At 42.8% G+C, this 18,393-nt stretch overlaps 1 protein-coding gene across 1 annotated transcript in view; it reads left to right on the forward strand.

Annotated features, from left to right (window-relative positions):
• TTC17 (tetratricopeptide repeat domain 17) overlaps nucleotides 1–8,301 on the forward strand; it is a 54,021-nt gene extending 45,720 nt beyond the window's left edge. The window contains exons 20-25 of the mRNA XM_015630381.2: nucleotides 759–879; nucleotides 1,197–1,356; nucleotides 1,834–1,917; nucleotides 3,409–3,528; nucleotides 5,724–5,867; nucleotides 7,242–8,301. Of these exons, the coding sequence (XP_015485867.1) occupies nucleotides 759–879; nucleotides 1,197–1,356; nucleotides 1,834–1,917; nucleotides 3,409–3,528; nucleotides 5,724–5,867; nucleotides 7,242–7,373 (761 nt within the window). The 3' untranslated portion in view covers nucleotides 7,374–8,301. The remainder of the gene's footprint in view (nucleotides 1–758; nucleotides 880–1,196; nucleotides 1,357–1,833; nucleotides 1,918–3,408; nucleotides 3,529–5,723; nucleotides 5,868–7,241) is intronic.
• Nucleotides 8,302–18,393: the final 10,092 nt, after the last annotated feature.

Genomic DNA, 18,393 nt, shown 5'->3' on the forward strand with positions numbered 1-18,393 from the left:
TTCCCACTGTGCAAATCTACTGCTATAGTAAATTTTTCTTATGTTTCAAATACTTTGGATGTTTCTGATATGAGAGAAAAATGTTTCCTAACATTTAGCACAGACTGGTTTCCTAGGACTTGATACAGTATCCACTAAATTTGAGGGAAAGATTTCTGTAGGCTTTAGTTCAGGTGTGAAGACCAGGTTCACGTTTCTCAGTGATCTGTTTGTTAACACAAAGCAAGTTATTTAACCTTTCCCTGCCTTGCTTTGGTTCTCTGCAAAATGGGAGAGCTAAAGTGTAATTGTTAAACAGTTTCAGAAAGGTTTCTATCTTGAGTGTAAGAACACAGTAAAACCACTGACTGTCTTAGACAATACTCATTGAACAGTAGCAGTATTTTTTGCCTGGAATTGTCAACAGATAGACCGATCAACTTTTATTAGTTTTTAACTGTAGCTGTAAAACATTAATGATGACTCACAAATTAAGTTTAAGGGCATTTAAGTAGAGACATTACCTGTAAACGAGATTGACAATTGTTTTTAATCTGTAGTTTTGGAAAAAGTATAACAAAACAGGTTTTGAAACTTTATCTGATAATCTGTCATGTGCACAATCTGATTCTGTGCAGACTATCAGTGCCATTCACTCCATTTAGATTCAGGAATCTTGTTAAAGAAATGTGTTTGCAAGACAGTGACTTTCATAATGTAGGGAATGTATCTGCTCGCCTTCCAGAAAGTTTCTTCTATGTTTGTTTCACTTTCTCAAGGAAAAAGGCGTGACTACCGTAGCCTTGGCTGGCCAAGTCCTGATGAATGCCTGAAACTCCGCAGGGTCGAGCTTACAACAGTGGCCAGCACGTGGCTTGCTGTTTCTGCTAAGAACATTGAGTGAGTATCTTGGATATGAGTCCTAAGTAAGTTACTTACTCAAAGCAGGACAGTTACATGGTCTTCAGTGTGTGTAAACGGACGATTTTATGTTAGTAAGAAAGAACTGCCAGGATTTCTTAGCAGTTTGAAAACACCATGTGAAATTTCATTGGTTAGACTTGAAAAGTGCAAGTGCAGATAAAAGAGCCAGTTTCTCTTGTTTCCTAAGCTGCTCAAATGAGATTCTGCTAAGTTCTGGGCAGTATACTTTCACTAGAGAGCTTTCTAATGACCTGTTCTCTTAACTAATTTGACTTGTTTTATGACATTTGTAGCATTACAGAACACATTGATTTTGCCACACAGCTGCAGGAGCCAGCCATGGAGCCCCTTTGTAACCCAAATCTCCCAGCCAGTATGCATACTTTGGACCACCTGCAAGGTGTCTCTAGTCGGGCCAGCTTACATTACACTGGAGAAAGTCAACTGAAAGAGGTATGCCAGAGCTGAAGGCTGTCACAAGAAAATGGCCATACCATGGCAGATTCAAGGTGCATTTAGCTCAGTGCCTTGTTTCCAGAGGTGACTTTCAGTGATTGAATGCCTGGATAAAACTTGAAAAACAGTGCAGCATGAAATTTTACCAGAATGTTTTCCCAGCCATCAACAATCTGGCCTGAGGAAAATCCTAAAACACCATTAGTGACTCTGTATTTATAGCTCTTCGTGGATGAATTACTGGAAATAAAGTCCAACTCAGCATAGTTAGATTTTCTAGTGTTCTTAGTATTCAGTACCATGGAGTTATAGCACCATGTTTTACAAATAGTATCAACTCAAGATAGACAGTGATGTTTAGGTTGAAGTAGGTTACAGCATGTGTAAAAGGCCAGGCAGAAAAGCAACCGACAAGCAAGGGGACATCTCTTACCAGGTTCCAGCATCTAAGCACTTCTACTTTCTCTTCCACAGGTCCTACAGAATCTTGGCAAAGACCACTACTTACCACAGTCACTAGAACAAGTTGGTACTCGAATAGCCAAAGCTTTGGAAAAGGTATGTGTAAAGGAGAAAATTAGAAGTCTGGGCTTACTGCACATGACTGGCATAGTGGTCAATCCGGTCTCGAATCGTTTGTCTGAAATCCTGCTCAAGGAATGTATTAGTATTTGGACTAGGGATTTGTGTCTATTTAGCATCTGTAATGCCCTCACAGGTATTTTGTTGAGGTATAGCCTATGCTTATACCATCAAGTGTCTTCTGTATCTCTCTGCTGATACTTAAGCCTGTCAAATGTCCCAGTATTTCCTGCCCTGTAGTGAGCAGCATTGCTGATTATTGATTTATTAAACAATTTCAACAGTTCTCAGCCCTCTTCTTTCACTTTATGCTACATTGACTTGGAGCTTATGGAAAGTGGAGTTAAGCCATGTCTCCCCTCTCCAGTAACACTCCTGGCATGCAGCAGTCAGCTCAAAGGGGCTTTCTGTTATTTCAGTCTGCTGCTTCTATCTGGTTCTACCAGTGTTGGCCTGAAGTGTCAGATGTATTCAGGCAGAGGTGTGGTACCACGTGCAAGCCTGCACTTCCTGTTCTCCTCAGAGAAACCAAATCTTCCTAGCTAAAGGCTACTAAGGACCTCAGCTGTGAGTCCTAGAATGAGAGGATTAAGGACATAATTTTCACAGGATCCACAAAGCAGACAAGGATGCCAGGGATTGCTGTTCTGTATTTGCAACTAGTAGGGACAAACTGCTATATCCCAAAATAGAGGGCTCAGTGAACATAGTTTGGTGCCCCTAGCCTGTTGGACTGAAGGCTGTCTGAGGTACTTACTGCGCTTTGAAATTAAAACCAATATAGCTTTGTCCATCCCCTGAAAGTAAAGACCTTACTCTTATCCTCGTGTTACAAGATTTAGTTTCATTTCACTTTAGATGTATACTAGCTTTTTCTCTTACATGCTAGTTTCCCCTGCAGACACCAAGATTTATCCAAATAAACTGAATATTTAGTGCAGAAATTAGAAATGGAATTCTCAGTATTTTCCTTTGTAACACAGGGTATGGGAGTCAGCCAGCTAGAGGCTGGGCTTTGTCAGGCTTCTGGACTGAGCTTCATCCCAGGGCATCCTTTCTCTTTCCAGTGACTGCAGGGAGCCTACAAGTCCAATCAGCTAATTTAGCTAAGTTTTTTCCTTCATGTTGGGTAATGTGTGTGCACATATAGATGCTCAGCATCAGAGAGCTGGTTAGAAGCTGTTGTGGCTGCTGAAACTGTTGTTGCTGTTGAAAGCTATTTAACTGCTACTCCATTCCTAAGGAAATGATGTTGCATTTGGAATTTGTTTCATTTGGCAGACTCATTTACCTGGCTATTGCATATATGTTGTCAGAAACTTTCTGCTGCTTTGAAATAGTTTAATGCTCTTTTTAAGTGTAACATCCTCTACCTCAGTGTATCAAATAAATTGGAAGAGTGAAAGGTAGGAAGACTAATCACTACTGGTGTTTACGTGACAGTTTTTTGTGTTCTTCTTTTGCCAGAATCAGACTTCGTGGGTCCTCTCTAGCATGGCAGCTCTTTACTGGAGGGTGAAAGGCCAAGGAAAGAAGGCAATTGATTGTTTACGGCAAGCATTGCACTATGCACCCCATCACATGAAGGTGTGTACACGTGTGTGTGCCTACTACTCAGATGAAAGAGTGTTTTGCTTGTCATGGCAAAGCTTTCACAGACTATTATTAAGGCAAACACTGTATGTCAGGTGTCTCTAATGTATTAGATATTAGCTAGCTGAAGCGAAACCAAGATTTTCACCATTCGTTTAGTATGGACTGTCTCTTAAAAAAAAAAAAAAGATAACTGCAGAAAATGTTCAGTGGAATTTCCTGCAGTTCAGTGGGTTTGACACCTCTCTGGGCATCCCGGACTTGAACTTCTTCCTGTTAGTTAGGACTCCGAGTCTTCATCAGCCTTTGGACAAATCTTCTAACCTAAGAGGTGGGAATATGTTTTCTGGTTATGCTTTTAGAGAGGGGAGTATGTCTTCTGGTTGTGCTTTTAGAGATGGTGGGAGGTGACTTTCTAGAGGAATTACTTAAATGCTTGAGTCTTTAAGCATTTGGGCTGTGAATGTCGGTTGTACACTAGTCCTAGACTTTGTGCAGTAGTTACTTGCTCAAAAAAAAAAGGCAGTACTTTGGACACAGTCTTGTCTTTAGTGTTTCAGTTGTCTGAAGTGCTCTGTACCTTTCACCTTGCCAGGTGCTGTGCTGAGCATTGTAATGTCTGCTCTTAAACACCAAGCTCCCCCTTGCAAACTGATAAATGCAATATAGGCTACTTACTCAACATAGCAGATTTTTCTTTGGGACCTGAGCAATGAATTGTGCAGCATGGAAAAATGTGAACTCCACTGGAATCTTGGTCTTCAACCTTTCTCTGAAAATTTGGAGACAAAGTAATTAACGCTTTCAAGATATTATTAGGAGGATTAAACCGTTAACAGCAGAAATGCCTCAACTAAGAAATGCATATCACCACTGCACACCCTTTGTATGTTTCCTATAATTCTATTTCTTTGCATTATCCATTTAAAACAAGGTAGGATCCAAGACCTGAAGCATGCAGCTTTTGCTTATTTTCCTGTCTTTCTATGTAATTGGTTCCTCAGGAAAGGAGTCCCTAGCTGTGTGATTCATAAGGGTAACACTATGGATTGGAAACTAGTTTGGCAAGATTATGGTGGAGTTGTGCTGTTTTCTAGAAGTATGATATAATGTTGCTTGAGACTGTATGAGTCTCCCAATTTGTGCCTTGTTTTTATCCTCCATGTTAAAGCTGCCTCCAGAGAAAACTGTGGATCTTGTTTGTAAAGACAGAGCTGTAACTTTTACTCAGAGTTAGCACTGAATTAAAAGCTATTTTGTGTATTTTGGTTTATCCTCCTCTTTGCTTTTATGCTACTCGGCTACTTTTCTCATGCAAATAAAAGGTAATTAATTTTCCTATGAACTTTCCTTGTGATTCTGACTTTCATAATACCTGCTTTTGCAAACATCAATGACTTGTCCAGCACAGGTATTCCTTGACATGTGAGGGTTAAGGAATCTGTGATCACATACATCCAGAACTTTTTATTGTCCTGTTGAAGGCACCTAAGCTTTGGTACTAAGCGGTATTTTGTGCTCTGAAGGTGTGAGGCCAAGCTCCCAGAGAGTCTGTTATGGCTGCCAGGGCTCTACAGTTTTTGCAGTCAGACAAGGTCACAGTCTGGAAATCCAGGAAATAAAGAACGTACCATCAGTGTCTAGCTGAGAAAATTTTATTTATAGCTATTACTCAGCATCAGAATAACAATTCTGTGGCACAGGCAGGACAAAAAATGATGCATCTGTTGCACTAATGGTTAGGCCATGCTTTCACTTTCCTGCTGTCCCCTTTGTTCATATTTCCTTTCCTTTTATGCAAGAGCTGAAGGAGGGTGTTCAAACAAAGCAGCTTCTCTTATCTCTAAAGGGTGCATCTCATCTTTGGGGAGAAAAATAGTGTAAGAGCTTCTAAAAACTAAATGTACATGCACTTAAGTGAGTTAATTTTTGAGTTGTTTTTTCTATCCAAGAGTAATGTTTTTCACTATCGTGAGTGGATATGGATGTGAGGTTTTTTTGTTTGTAACTCAGGCCCAAATGTAGTTTTCTGTTAAAATAGGTCTGGATCCTTACTCAGCATCAAAAGAGAGGGAAGTGGGTAGGAACCAGATGAGTGCAGCTTGATGGTGGATACTTCTGTTTGTCTTGCTGATCCTGAGACAATTCTAATGGAAAGAAACTGTTTGTTGCTTGCTCTTCTCCTCCAGGATGTACCACTAATAAGCCTAGCAAACATCTTCCACAACGCCAGACTCTGGAATGATGCCATCATTGTGGCTACCATGGCAGTGGAAATAGCGCCGCACTTCGTGGTTAATCATTTCACACTGGCAAATGTCTATGTAGCAATGGTGAGTGTGCTGTCACCCAGGTATGGCTGTCTTTGGGATACTATTTACAGGCATATGAAAGTTTTTATTCCCACAAATAATTTTGAAGGAGCAACACTCAAGAAATTGGGGTATGATCATCAAGGAGTATCTTTAGAAAGTCAAAATTTTTATTACTTATTTTACTCCTATTTCTCGTTTAGTACTTAAAGGCCAACATTTTTATAAGCTGGCTTAAGAATGCTGTGTGCAAAGCTTTCTGAAGACAATAGCAAACAATTGGTAACTTGGGTTGTCCACCCACCTAAATATAGGATGCTTTTATAATACTAGAAAATTAATGATGAGTTTGGTTGCTATCTTGAAGAGGTAGGCTTGGAATAATAAGTAAAACCTAACTCAGAGTTAGTGTATGGTGAACAAACACAAGAGAAGTTCATTTTCAATATCTGTATTATCAATGCCCAACGTAATTTGCAGATTGAACTCAAATTTCTTCATACTGTCTATATATACTATTAAAATACACCTTTTCAAAAAATCAGTATTTACAACTCACCTTGGTGTAGTTAGTCTTTGTGATATGGCCAGAGATTCATACTACCTCTACTACTCCCTACATACCTAAAGTTACTGAGAAGAGGAGCTTAAAAAAAAAAAAAAAAAAAAAGAGTGATGAAACTGTCTGAAAACCCCAGAATGTTTTGGGTCTTTTCTCCTCACATTTTTCCTCTAATACATTATTGGATACTGGAATGCCTTCCTAGTTAATAAAAAAGCAGGGTGGCATAGGTAATGAGATTTCAGCTATACAAAAATAGATGCTATTTCCACATGAATGCTTCTAACTACCAGCCTGGAGTCCAGCTTATCAATCGAAATTGTCTAGCTATTGTATGCTCTTTAAGTTTTGGGGTTTTTTTTTTCTTTTTTTTTTTGGGGGGGGGGGGGTGCTGTTCAGTTTTTACTCTTATTATTGAGTAATCTTTTAAAAATAATTTCAGGTTGTTTCTAAAAATGTTAGCTTTTCAGAAAAGTTGATGGTTTTGCATTGTCCATGATTTTAAAGCTTTGATCTACTCAAATTCTGACTGAAATCTGTTTTTCACAGCACAAATACAGAGGTGTACTATTAAAAATAAAAGGCGAGAACACTGGTCAATAATTCTCAGCAATAACTCAACTCCTTTCCATAGATTATGCAGAATTGAGTCATTAGCCCAAGAAAATATCAGTTATTTGTGGGAGAAGGAAAAAAATCCTAAATCACAAGGATTGGTTTAGTTACTTTTGTGCATATCATGCTGCACAACTGGTTAGGATGGGAAAGGCATAGAAAATGTGTTCACTGTTTTTATAATCTGACTTTTTGCACTCTGGTTTATTTCTTCACAGGAGGAGTTTGAAAAGGCCATGAAATGGTATGAGTCAACACTAAAGCTTCAGCCGGAGTTTGCCCCAGCAAAGAATCGAATCCGCACCATTCAGTGTCATTTACTTCTGAAAAAAGAGCGACGGTCTCCTTAGAGATCAGCATCTTTCTCTTTTTTAAAAATGTCATTATTCTCTATTCTGCTCTTAAGTGTGCTAAGATAAATTGATGAATCTAAATTTTTAACAAGACTGTTAAAAAGAGATGGGATTTGGATCAAGGGTTCTTTTATTATTTTTTTGTCAAATAGAGGATCATCTTTGGAAAATATTTCACAGACCATAATTTTAAAACATCCGTGTAAATATTAAACCAAGAAACTTCCATGAGTCCATGACCACCTGTAACAGGACCTAGGCACTGTTAGTTTTTCCATAATGCTCAGATTGGCATCAGCATCCAAAATAACTTGCTTCATGTCGTATAATCTAAGCCACTGGAAATGCAAAGCACACAATGTACCAAATAGTAAGAGATAATCAAGCAATTCATCCATGTGAAACTCATGCTTTGTCCAGTCTTGTTCACTCCATACCATATTACCTGCTTCTTGGAAGGAGAGGAACAGACTTCTACATATTTATTAAAAAACATGAGAAACATGAAGCATTTTTGGAATTGTTTCTGTTAGGGAATGAGAAGGAGGGAACAGCAGGACCCTAAAGTCAAAGTAGTTTTTAATCATACTTGCAGAAAAAAAAAATTGGTAAAAATCCCAATAAGATGCTTTATATTTGTCTGTATATTCATAGCCCTCTGCCTCCCTGAATGGTTGATTTACTAATTCTTTGTTCACTGTATTTCTAGCCGTTTTGGAATAAGGTGCAAGTTTATGCTCACCCTGAGCCATACTTTCAGCTGCCAAGGAGGAGGAGGGACATGGTGTCAAGGTACCAACAGCAAAAAAGTCAGGTGGAAGATTTCCAAATCAGTTCTGTCTTTGGTTGGTGGAGGACATGATTCTCCAGAATCAAAAAGGGCACATATTTGAAATAAAATGAATTGTTTATGAACAAGTCACAACTTCTCCTGTACTGTGTGTGTCATGCGCCACTTGCGAGAGTCCAGGTTAACCTGGAGGAGCTACAGCCTTTCCTTGGGAGCCAGGAAAGCCTTTGACACTCCTAATCAGCCAATAATTTCATGCATACCCTTGGAAAATTCCTTGCACCTCTGTGTCTGACTCTGTGGCAAAAGGAAATAAGGAAAAGGTAACTAACTCAGCAGTTACATAACCCACTCTACAGCATCTAGTGTTAAACATGCTTCTTAGTGATTCATTTTAAAGAACTAACTATGTTTATGAATTTACTGGGTGTTTTTTCTCCCCCAATATTTTTCCTGTCTTGATACAAATTAAGAATAAGTATGGCAGTGGTAGAAACTATGACATCAGTGTAATTTTCATAATACTGGAACTTACTACTTCATAAAAGGATCCCTGAATATTTTTATATATGACTGAAAATGAGCAGTTCCAATGCAAATTTTACCTCTCTTTTATTGCAAGTAATTTCCATTTAGGTGGGAAGCCTGACAGAGGTATGAGTGAGTGCTAGTGTTGGGTAGATTTTTATTAAAAATGGGTGAACATGTTTAAATTTGTCAACAGAGTCAAGAGCATGTCAAATTTTATTCTCTTCCCAAGGTTACTGGAAGGTTGAATGTTGTTGGCTGGAGACTGGCATAGCTGTATCTCTGTATAAACTCCAAGAGGAAGATTCACTACATGTAAAGTCTAATACCACCACTAGGATCATGGACTGGGATAATTAATTACAGACATTTCTGACATAGAGCTGTGGGGGGGGAAAATAGCAAGGCAGGTGCAAGTAAATGGAAAGAATTTCCATTTGAGCTAGAAAAAAAGAGCAAAGGTTTTTCTTTGAATTAATGTGCAGAGCAGCTGCTTTTATTCAGTTTTGTTAACTGATCTGCTTCACTTTCATAGTGGTTGATAAATAGTTGGGAGTCACTTAAATACATTTGGTAAATCTTCCATTTCATGTACTAGTTTTAAAATGCAGCGTGCAAAAACTTAGCTTGGTACAGAGCACATACCTTACAAGTTGGTTTCTTGATGCATCACGTGGTTAAATCAAGTGGTTGCCATGTGCTGAGCTCTTTTCTACTGCCTCTGTCTCACTGCTGATGGGAGATGCTGGGATTTAAGTGAAGAGTTAGGCTGGCCCTTAAGAGAACCTAAAGCACCACCAATATGTGGAGCACAGGTGGTCATTCATGGCTTTGACAAAAGATCCAATTAATATAGACCTTTTCTGGATCAGCAAGGATTATGCTCATAGACAGTATTGGTGGGCACTTGAAATTGGTCATTAATACTCATGCCAGCTTACATCTTGCTTAGTACAGTGTTTACTAATTTATTTCTTTAAGAAATGCAGCAAGATGCGCTGTACAGTCATCAAGCAAAATGTAGGAAGGCTAAGTTTGTGTGTGGCCATACTGTAAACTGGCACCTATAGCAGGACATTGCTGTTCTTGCCATCTTCGCATTTTCAGAGAATTTACCCATTAGAAATGGTTCTTGAAAACTGCAGTAATCTGATGATGGGGTATTTTTCTGAATCTTGGGTAAGTACTTGAATGTGTACTGCCTTAATCCCATAAAACTTCTATGTATAGATGTTCATTTGCTACTTGGCTACTGTGTGGTCTCTCTGCCATACCATTTTTAAAATAGCCTATGCTTCCCTCTTAACTATATTTTCTGAAATTTTAGGTAATTCCTGGATGTGTACTGCACAAGAAGTACACCCAACTGAAGCAAGGAAGTAAGATCTACTTGAGAGTATAAACTTGACCTAATGTTAGCAACAGTGTGTCTTAAAAGATTTCACCCACTGGTGAATCTGCTGAGGAATGCTGGCTTCTGCCCTTGGAGAAGGCTAATGGAACACTCATCTCCATGCCTTCAACCCTCCTCTATAAGTGCCAAGAAGTGGTGTGTTTCAGTGGTTTGCACTCAAATATCAGTTAATTAAAATTAATTATGCTGGTCCTATGAACAGAAACAAGTTGGACAACATGCTGAAATGGAGGCCACTGAATTTTTAAGAGCAGAGGTGATTCTCTGCAGGGTAAGTTATCTATTTAGAGAGTACATGCATCTCCTTCCAAATAAGCTGTGATGGTTGTGTAGGCTCTGTCTTTCATAAATGGAAAAGATTATTATCTTGAGAGGGTGATCTACCCTTCCTGTTGTAGAGTGTCACAAATTGCCTGTTCAAACTGCCTGTTCCTTTCCATTGACTCTTGAGATACTTTTGACAAACTGAACTTCAGTACGATTTCTAATAATGAGGCTTGATAACTCGTTTCATATTGACTGGCTCTGCTTAACATATCACCAAAGTAGTCTGATTTAGGGATGACATAACCATAGGTAAATGGCAAAATCCTCTCATCCCCCAAAAAAGGGGTTTTCTCAGTTGTTTTCAGAGCATATCCAGAAATGAAGTGCAAATGGGAAAAAAAGTCTCCATTTGTTCGCAGATAGCATCCTTAAAATTCTCAGCCTCTACAGCTCCTGGCATTCGGGGGTTTTTGAGGTAGAATGATACAGGAAAAGATTCAGAGACTTCTATCTATAAATGGTTGAATTTAATTCACTGTTGATGCCTCAGTAGTACTGATCAAGACTGTACTCATGGCACACAAAAAAAGGAAACAGTAAAATACCATGTTGGCATCCAGAGTGACCATAGGATCGTATTCAAACAAGAGGTTTTAAAATGCAGTGGAGACTGAGATCACCTGTGGATGCCTTGTACCTTTCTACCTATGGTAGAAAATGGCCTTCAGAGAAGTTTTCTGAAGCAGCTTACAACCTTCTTTCCCTACTCTATAACCCTCCATCTTTCCCTCTCTCAGGAAAAGAATTAGAACAACAAACCCACAACCTTTCTCTAAGAATGGTATGGTATAGCTGAAGAGGCTATTTAGTTCTACTGCAGTATTATGATGCTTTTGCTTCTACAGTTTGCAGTAGCTGCCATTAACTTTTCTGGGTACCAATTTAGGAACCCTCAGATTTGGACCCAGGTCAATAATGTTCCTATCCTTGTTGCTGTCCTCCTGTATGACTTCAGGCAACACACATCCTCTTCTTGCTGTACCTCTCCCTCCCACACATTGTGTGATGTCTTTTTAGAACATATTGGGGGGTGGGGAGGGGGGTTGGAACTGAAATTGTTGCTGTTTGTGAATTCATGTAAGAAACAGTTGTAATGTCAAAGATTACAAATAGTAGCAACCCAAATTAAAAACAGCCTATGAAACAGGGAATAGACCAATTTTTAGTAGTCTGTGTCAGCACTGAGTGAAAATGCTTTAGAAGCACTTGCCTGGGTATTCAGGAAAATAAAAGCTCCTCTTTTCCAGAGCAACTGGATGTTGTATGGCAGGTTCAGGTGATCCTCCCATCTCAAGCATTACTTAGATGTGTCTTTCTGGAGTGCTGCAGGTTGTCTTGATTCTTAGAGGAACAGCTGGCCATGTTGGAGTCAATGAGACTCTCGATTTGCTGAATGTACTCAAGTGTGCCAGTATTTATTCAAACAAAACAATTTGGGTCTGTGAACAGAGGCTTATGAAGCTTTCCTATCAATTTGTGGTCATCTTGCTGAAGTCCAATGGCTGGTCATCTGTGAGAGCCAACAGAAGGTTGTGCAAATGATTGCCACAAAGGGACAGGCAGTGAGTTTAAAGGCAATTTGTTTTCACTACCATTTTTAGGGAATCTGTGCAAGAGTGGTACAGCCTATATTCCACAAAAAGAAAGTTAAGCAAATGACAGTCTGAATTAAAGGAAAGGGTTCTTGTACTTTAAGCTTTTTTCATTTTTAAGTATTGAAGAGCTCAGGATTGATTGGGAGCAGTGTTTTGATAAGGCTGACTGCCTAAAAAAGCATTCCCTCAAACTTTTGCAAGTAGCTGGTTTTTTTAAACTTTTACACCTAATGATCTACTTCTGGATTCCAGAAAAAAGAAATACTATTTAAGTTTGGTAGTCCCAGAGGAGATGCAATGACAGTGCCACAAAAGGAATGGTTTTGAATACAGGTGAGCAGGAGTTAGCTTTGTGATATTTATAATCTAGGGGTATTTTCTTAATGCAGGTGTTCTGATTTTTTGAGGTTTTTTTCTTTTATTTGGTGTCAGGCTTTTACTTCCATTTTCAGTCCATCAGAATTGAGTTATTACTAGTCTAACAGAGTATTGCTGTGCATGTTTATTTGTGCCTATGGCATGCCAGGTACTTCTCAGAAGAACCATTTTCTGCTCTGAAGGGTGTACAGCCCCAGATATTGTCCCACAGAAGAGTTTCAGTGGTTACTAGTGCCTTAGCCAGGGATCAGACAGCTGTTGAGTCAAACCTTCTGGCCACAGTCCCTCCATGGTGACACCACTGTTGGTTCTAAAATCCAAGCCATACACATGTCTCTGAGAATAATACTCTGACAAATCAATGATCATCATCCTATTACAATTCAATGGAAAGTTTGCGGTTGTTCTGCTTGTTGATCTAAATCCAATCATGTCCTTTCTAATAGTCTAATTCTACTGTTGGTTTAGTTTTTCTTTTTTTAAAGAAATTATTTCCCAGAGCTGCAGCTGTTACAGATTACAGTATGATAGCATGAGTTACCACTAGGTCTTAGGAGTGCATTTTGCTGTACCCTGTTTTGTGATCTATATGCTGAGGAGCAAAAATGGATACATAAAAGTTGTTAAGGGACACTAACTTGTGGGCAGATGCAATCCAAACAAACTAAATGGATGGAGGAGTCAGTCTTATCCCACTACTGTTCTAGGAGCTAATGTAGGAAAATGTTTTCTCTGTGAAAACAGAAAGTATTTCTGTTATATATATCATATATATAAATATATCAGGCTTTAGTGGTGAGACCCTTGAAGAAAGGAGAGGAAGCTCCAGGTAGAAGCAAGGAAGAGAAGGGTCCTGCTTTTTGTAGCATCAGAGACTTTGGTGGTAGAACTAGACAAGGTAAAAGGACAAAGCAGTGGCCTGAGTGGATGGTTCCTTCTGGTTGTCTGGAGAAATCAGAAAACAAGGAGAGGGACATCTAAGAAGCCGTGAGTCAATGCTGCAAAGCCATTTCAGACAGTGGGGCACCTGGCACTGACATGCATTCCTGCACAGTCAGTGTGTCCATGGAGTTTGGAGGGCCACAGCTGCTCAGCCTCCCTGGCTAAGGGACAAGTGCAGAAGTGTCCTGTAAGCCCTGGAATGGAAGTTCCCATGGTCATCTACAGCCAGGATTTCCAGAGGTCAGTTTCCAGTGAAGCAATATCTGTTCTTTTTGAGCCTGCTGCTTCTTGTGTTATAAAAGATCATTAACAGCTTTTCTCCCTCACCTTTTCTGTGACATGCTTATCTGAGACATGCCTTCCTGACTAACTAACTGAGACCTGACCAGATTCAGCTTGGATTTTAGCCTAGACTTCTTTTGAGAGGGTAGAATACTTGCTTAAAAGAAACTTTAAGATTTTTATGACTGTACAGCATCCGTAATTTGTTTTTTTCTGCTTTTTCAGCCTAGATTGAAGTTACCTCTGGAAAAGAAAGGTCAGGATATGATGCTGGTAACTGAGGTGTTAACACCAGGGTGGCAAATCTACACCTCACATTTGGCCTACTCATTCTTGGCCCTCTTTCTTCAAAAATATTCAAAAATAGTGAGTTCTGTGTCTTGTGTGACACGGGGACCTGTCTGTCTGTGGGCAGTTTTCTATGCAAGTGGATGGCATGATGACAGCGTGTGTATGTCCCTAAGCATGGCTGGATGCACACATTTGCACAACATGATAACCCTACTTCAGTCACTGAACCATTTCTATTAACTCTTAGACTGCCATAGTGAGAATTTGGTTTAAAATCTATTTAATCTGTATATTATCTTGATTAGAGTACAGCCTTACAGTCTTTTTCAGTGATCTGAGAGAGGTGAATTGAATGATCTTACAAACCCTACTTAATTAATTCCTGACTGTCATCATAGGGCAATTTTAATTATTTGGAGCAGCCTAGTCAGCACATCAGGCTGCAAGAGCTCAAAAACAATTCTTATCCTTGTCACCGTAGGTTTATATGGGCCTTCCTTTGAATATCTATAGCAACAGCCACCCTACACCTGCATACAATAACCAACCTTAGCAGGAGAGTCCCCAAAAGCTCTTAGAAAATTGGGTGGCTGCAACCCAAGTGACAGCATTTCCTCAGGAGCACATCAGATCAGGGCAGCACTGCTTCTGGTACCCTGACAAAGAACCCTCTACAGAATATCGTAACAGGATATTTTGTGCCTTTAGAAGCCTAGAGTGTTTCTTATGAAACACTTGCTCCTAAAAAGTTTCAAAGACATTTTGATCAGAAGAACAAACAATTTGGTGTATTTTGGTGTAGGCGAGGCTTGCTTTCTTCAGTTGTAGGACCTGCAAGAGACAAAAATAAGTAAAAAACCCAAATGGGTGGGAGTTCTTTTAGAAACTCTTCAGAAGAGAAGCCAAGACAAACCCCTTCTATTTGCCTGTAATTTCAACCTTCCTCAATGCTAGGCACAGGAGTAGAGCCCATTCCATTACCAGTGTGAATCCAGGGACAGGGTTTTTATTTTCTTTCCATCTTTTTATTTATTGGCTTAGCCCTGAGCTTTTTTTTTTTTTTTAATCTTTTTGACTGACTGCATAGCAGTTTCAGTTCTTTCAGTCTGGATAGCATGTCCTAGCATATCAGGTTACTGTGATTTCTTTGTTCAACCCTTCAAGTGGGTGAAAAAGAAGAACAAGACTTTCTAATATTGTCAGCATGACTCTAGGAAGTTTGAGAGGGGAATGCAAAGTGTGAATGAATTCACAATATTCATTTAAAAGTTGGTATTACTAGAATGAGCAGCAAGGTCACAGCAGATAAAATGGAAATTAATTCATCCCTGTGACTCTTCAAAGTGTCACCAGCAACACTTGATTACCATCTCACAGCCTTGCTTGCACACTACTGACGAGATCTACAGCAAAACGAATCCTGGATGTCATGGCTTGGTTTTTGCAGGGGAGAACCCATGATCTTCACTTTTTTATGTTTACATTAATCCTCCCTTACTTGCAGCAAAGTGACTTCTTCCCAGGGCTTCAGTAACCAGCTTTAGTTCTCAGGCACCCACATTTCTCTGTGCCCCACATCATGCAGCTCAGCCACCTCTGTGAGTACTGCTGCCAACTTGGAGCAAGCGGAGGAGACAGTGAAGGTCGAAAGAAGATGGGGCTCTGGAAAGAAACCAGGCAATGGCATCTGTCAGCTTGTAAGTGCTTCCCCTGTTCCTACTGTCTCCTCCAGCCTCTTAGAGCTGCTGTGTGGGAGGAAAGAGCAGCACCAGCAGCTGGAGGGAAGTGGGAGGAGTGGGAGGAAGAAGAGGGAAGAGCACCTAGGGGCTGAGAGCCAGCCTCACCGTCTGCTCCCCTTCACAGCCCCCTCCAGCTGTGTTTCTGTTCCTCACCTAGAAAAACGTCAGAGAGGCTGAGGAGCAGGTAGTGGTGTGAGCAGTGGCTGTAGGGCAATGCCCACCACCTCCCTCCCCATTGCCGTGCTTCTGTCTTTCTCCATGCCGGGAAAAGTGCTGTCACTGATACTGAAGCGCTCCAGCACTGTCATGCCTTATTCTCTCTACCTCCAAGTTAATGAATGGGCAGCTGAAGCAAAGATGAGAAGTGGCCAAGGACAAATTTAGTATTGCCTCCTCTCTGGATGTATTTGCACTTGGATGGATGGTCTGTCCTACTAGGAGCAGGTAAGATTGTCCTATCCCAGTACATCTCTCCTATCCCATGCCACAGACTGTCCTAGTACCTTCCTGGGGGGAGTCAGTGTGATGTGAGGGTCTTGCAGCTCTTAGCTAGTCCGAGCACATCGGGTTTGTTGAGCTATAGTCATGCTGCCTTTTCTCCTCCTCTTCCACCACAGTCTTGGTCTCCATTGACAGAATCGCTTTCGCAGGGCCCAGTTTTTGCTCTGCCTTTCTCTGTGTGCTAGCTTTGGCCCTGTGACTCCCTGGTAGCGCAGTTTTGTGCCTACACACCTGCAGCAGCGCTGGAGCCTCCTAGGTACACCCACATCCCCCTTCCTGCCCTCCAAAGGGTCCTCGTATTGAGCCCCTAGCTGCTGATTCATGGCAGCCCTCTGTCTGTCCCCTGTACTCCTTCCCCGGCCAGGCTTTGCCAGTGCGACGTGTGCCGGCGATGGGCACTGAGGAACGCGCCAAGGGTAACGCTGATTCCTCAGTACCCCCAGCTTCGGGCTGAGCTAACACCCTGGGCGGGAGGTTTTCATGCTGGAAGGTGACGTCCGTGCCGCAGATGTCCCGGTCCGTGCCCGTCCGGCCCCTTTCGTTGCCAGGGACAAAAGCCGCTCCCGCCGCAGCTCGGCGGCCCGGCGGCGGCGGGGGGAGCCCGAGGCAGGCCGGGGGCGGCGCCTCGCCCCGCTCGGCCGGCAGGTGGCAGCCGCAGCCCGGCGTGAGGCGGCCGGGCCGGGCGGGGCAGCGCCCCCGCCGCCGCGGGGCCGGGGCTCCCGTCGGGGCTCCCCCGTCGCGCTCTGCCCCCCACACGGAGCGTGGCCCCAGCCCGGTGGGCTCGCCCCCGCGGACACCCGGCTGCTCCCCACACGGCAGCCGAGAGGGCGCTGCCTCAGAGAGCGCCGCCCCCGCTCCCCTCCGTGCCCGAGGTGCGGCCGAGGGGTTCCCTCCTCGGCCCGGGTTCGCCCCTTGAGGGGCCGATGGGGGAGGCAGGGGGTGACGTGTTCTGAGTTTTTGGGGACGGAAGCCCCCACGGTAGCTCCGTGGGAGCGCCAGGTTTTGCGGGGGTGTTCCTGACCCCCCCCTGCTCGGGGCCGCCCGCACTTGGCCCCGCAGCCCGGCTGGAACCCCCGGGACAGCCCTGGCTGTGGGGAAACCCCCGCCCCGTTCCCGCCTCCCCGCCCGGCGAGCGGCCCCGGGGGAGGCCCGGCTTCCCCGCGGGCACCGCAGCGCCCCGGCGGCTGGGGGGGATCTTCCCTTCCCACCCACACGGTCTGAAACTCGGGGGATGCGGGTGCCGGGGGTGCAAAGGAGGAGGCGGCGCGGTGTTACCGGCGATCCCCTCCGGGGCAGGAGGAGTCCAGCACTGCACTTCTGAGGGGTTTACCCACTTCAGCTCTAGATTCTGTAAGGGGAGGGTTTGCCCGTGGAAGGTTTCTCCGGGCGATCCTCCCAGCCCACGGAATGCTCCTTTGTGCAGCCTCACGCCGATCCGCCCTTCGGGCTGCGGTGTGCGATTCCCTTGCCTGTCACTGTGGGTTGTTGTTTTGGCAAAAACTTCAGTCACAGCTGGGCTAATCTTTATTTATTTCACGAAGCTCACGATCGTTGCTTTCCAGATGACCCTCCCCAGCTTTTTTCACCAGCTCAGTGCCTCACCTCTGCGTGCCCTCCAGCTTCTCACAGCAGCCTGTCTCTCCAGAGCCCAGGGGACAGCCCATTGGCAGGGAGTTCCCTGCTCACCTTTTCTGGAGCGGGCAGAGACATCATCCAGCACTGCATCTGTCCTGAGATGTCTGTAATTCAGAGCACAAAGCACCTCAGGCTCTGTCAGTTTCAAACCTTTCGGGCTGGATTCATGCTCGGAGAATGACACCACTTTCTTCCAAACTGTTTTCAATTCAGTCAGAAATCAAACAGGAGAGTCATGCTTCGAGCTGGACTTTACTTGGAACCTGGGAGCAAAACATCAGGTCTTCTCACCTGATGGTCACCAATCCTGCTGGGACAGGTAAAAGCTGCTTTTTGGAGACCGAGAGGGACAGAGCTGGAGAATTGGTGCGAGCATCCCCACCCCAAGTCCCACCACCATTTGTAAGTCCCTGCTCAGCCCCCTGGCAGGTGATGAGAGATGAATTAGGAACTTGACCACGCAGGGTGTGGCACAGGCACTAAAGGCTGAGGTACAGAAGCCACAGCCATGGTGAGGACTTGTCCTGCCTGTGTCTATGATGTTCTTTAATATCTTAGAATACCAAGGGGATTGCAGTCCACAGGATGCTCAGAC

Source organism: Parus major, chromosome 5 (assembly GCF_001522545.3).
Source record: "Parus major isolate Abel chromosome 5, Parus_major1.1, whole genome shotgun sequence".
NCBI lineage: Eukaryota > Metazoa > Chordata > Aves > Passeriformes > Paridae > Parus > Parus major.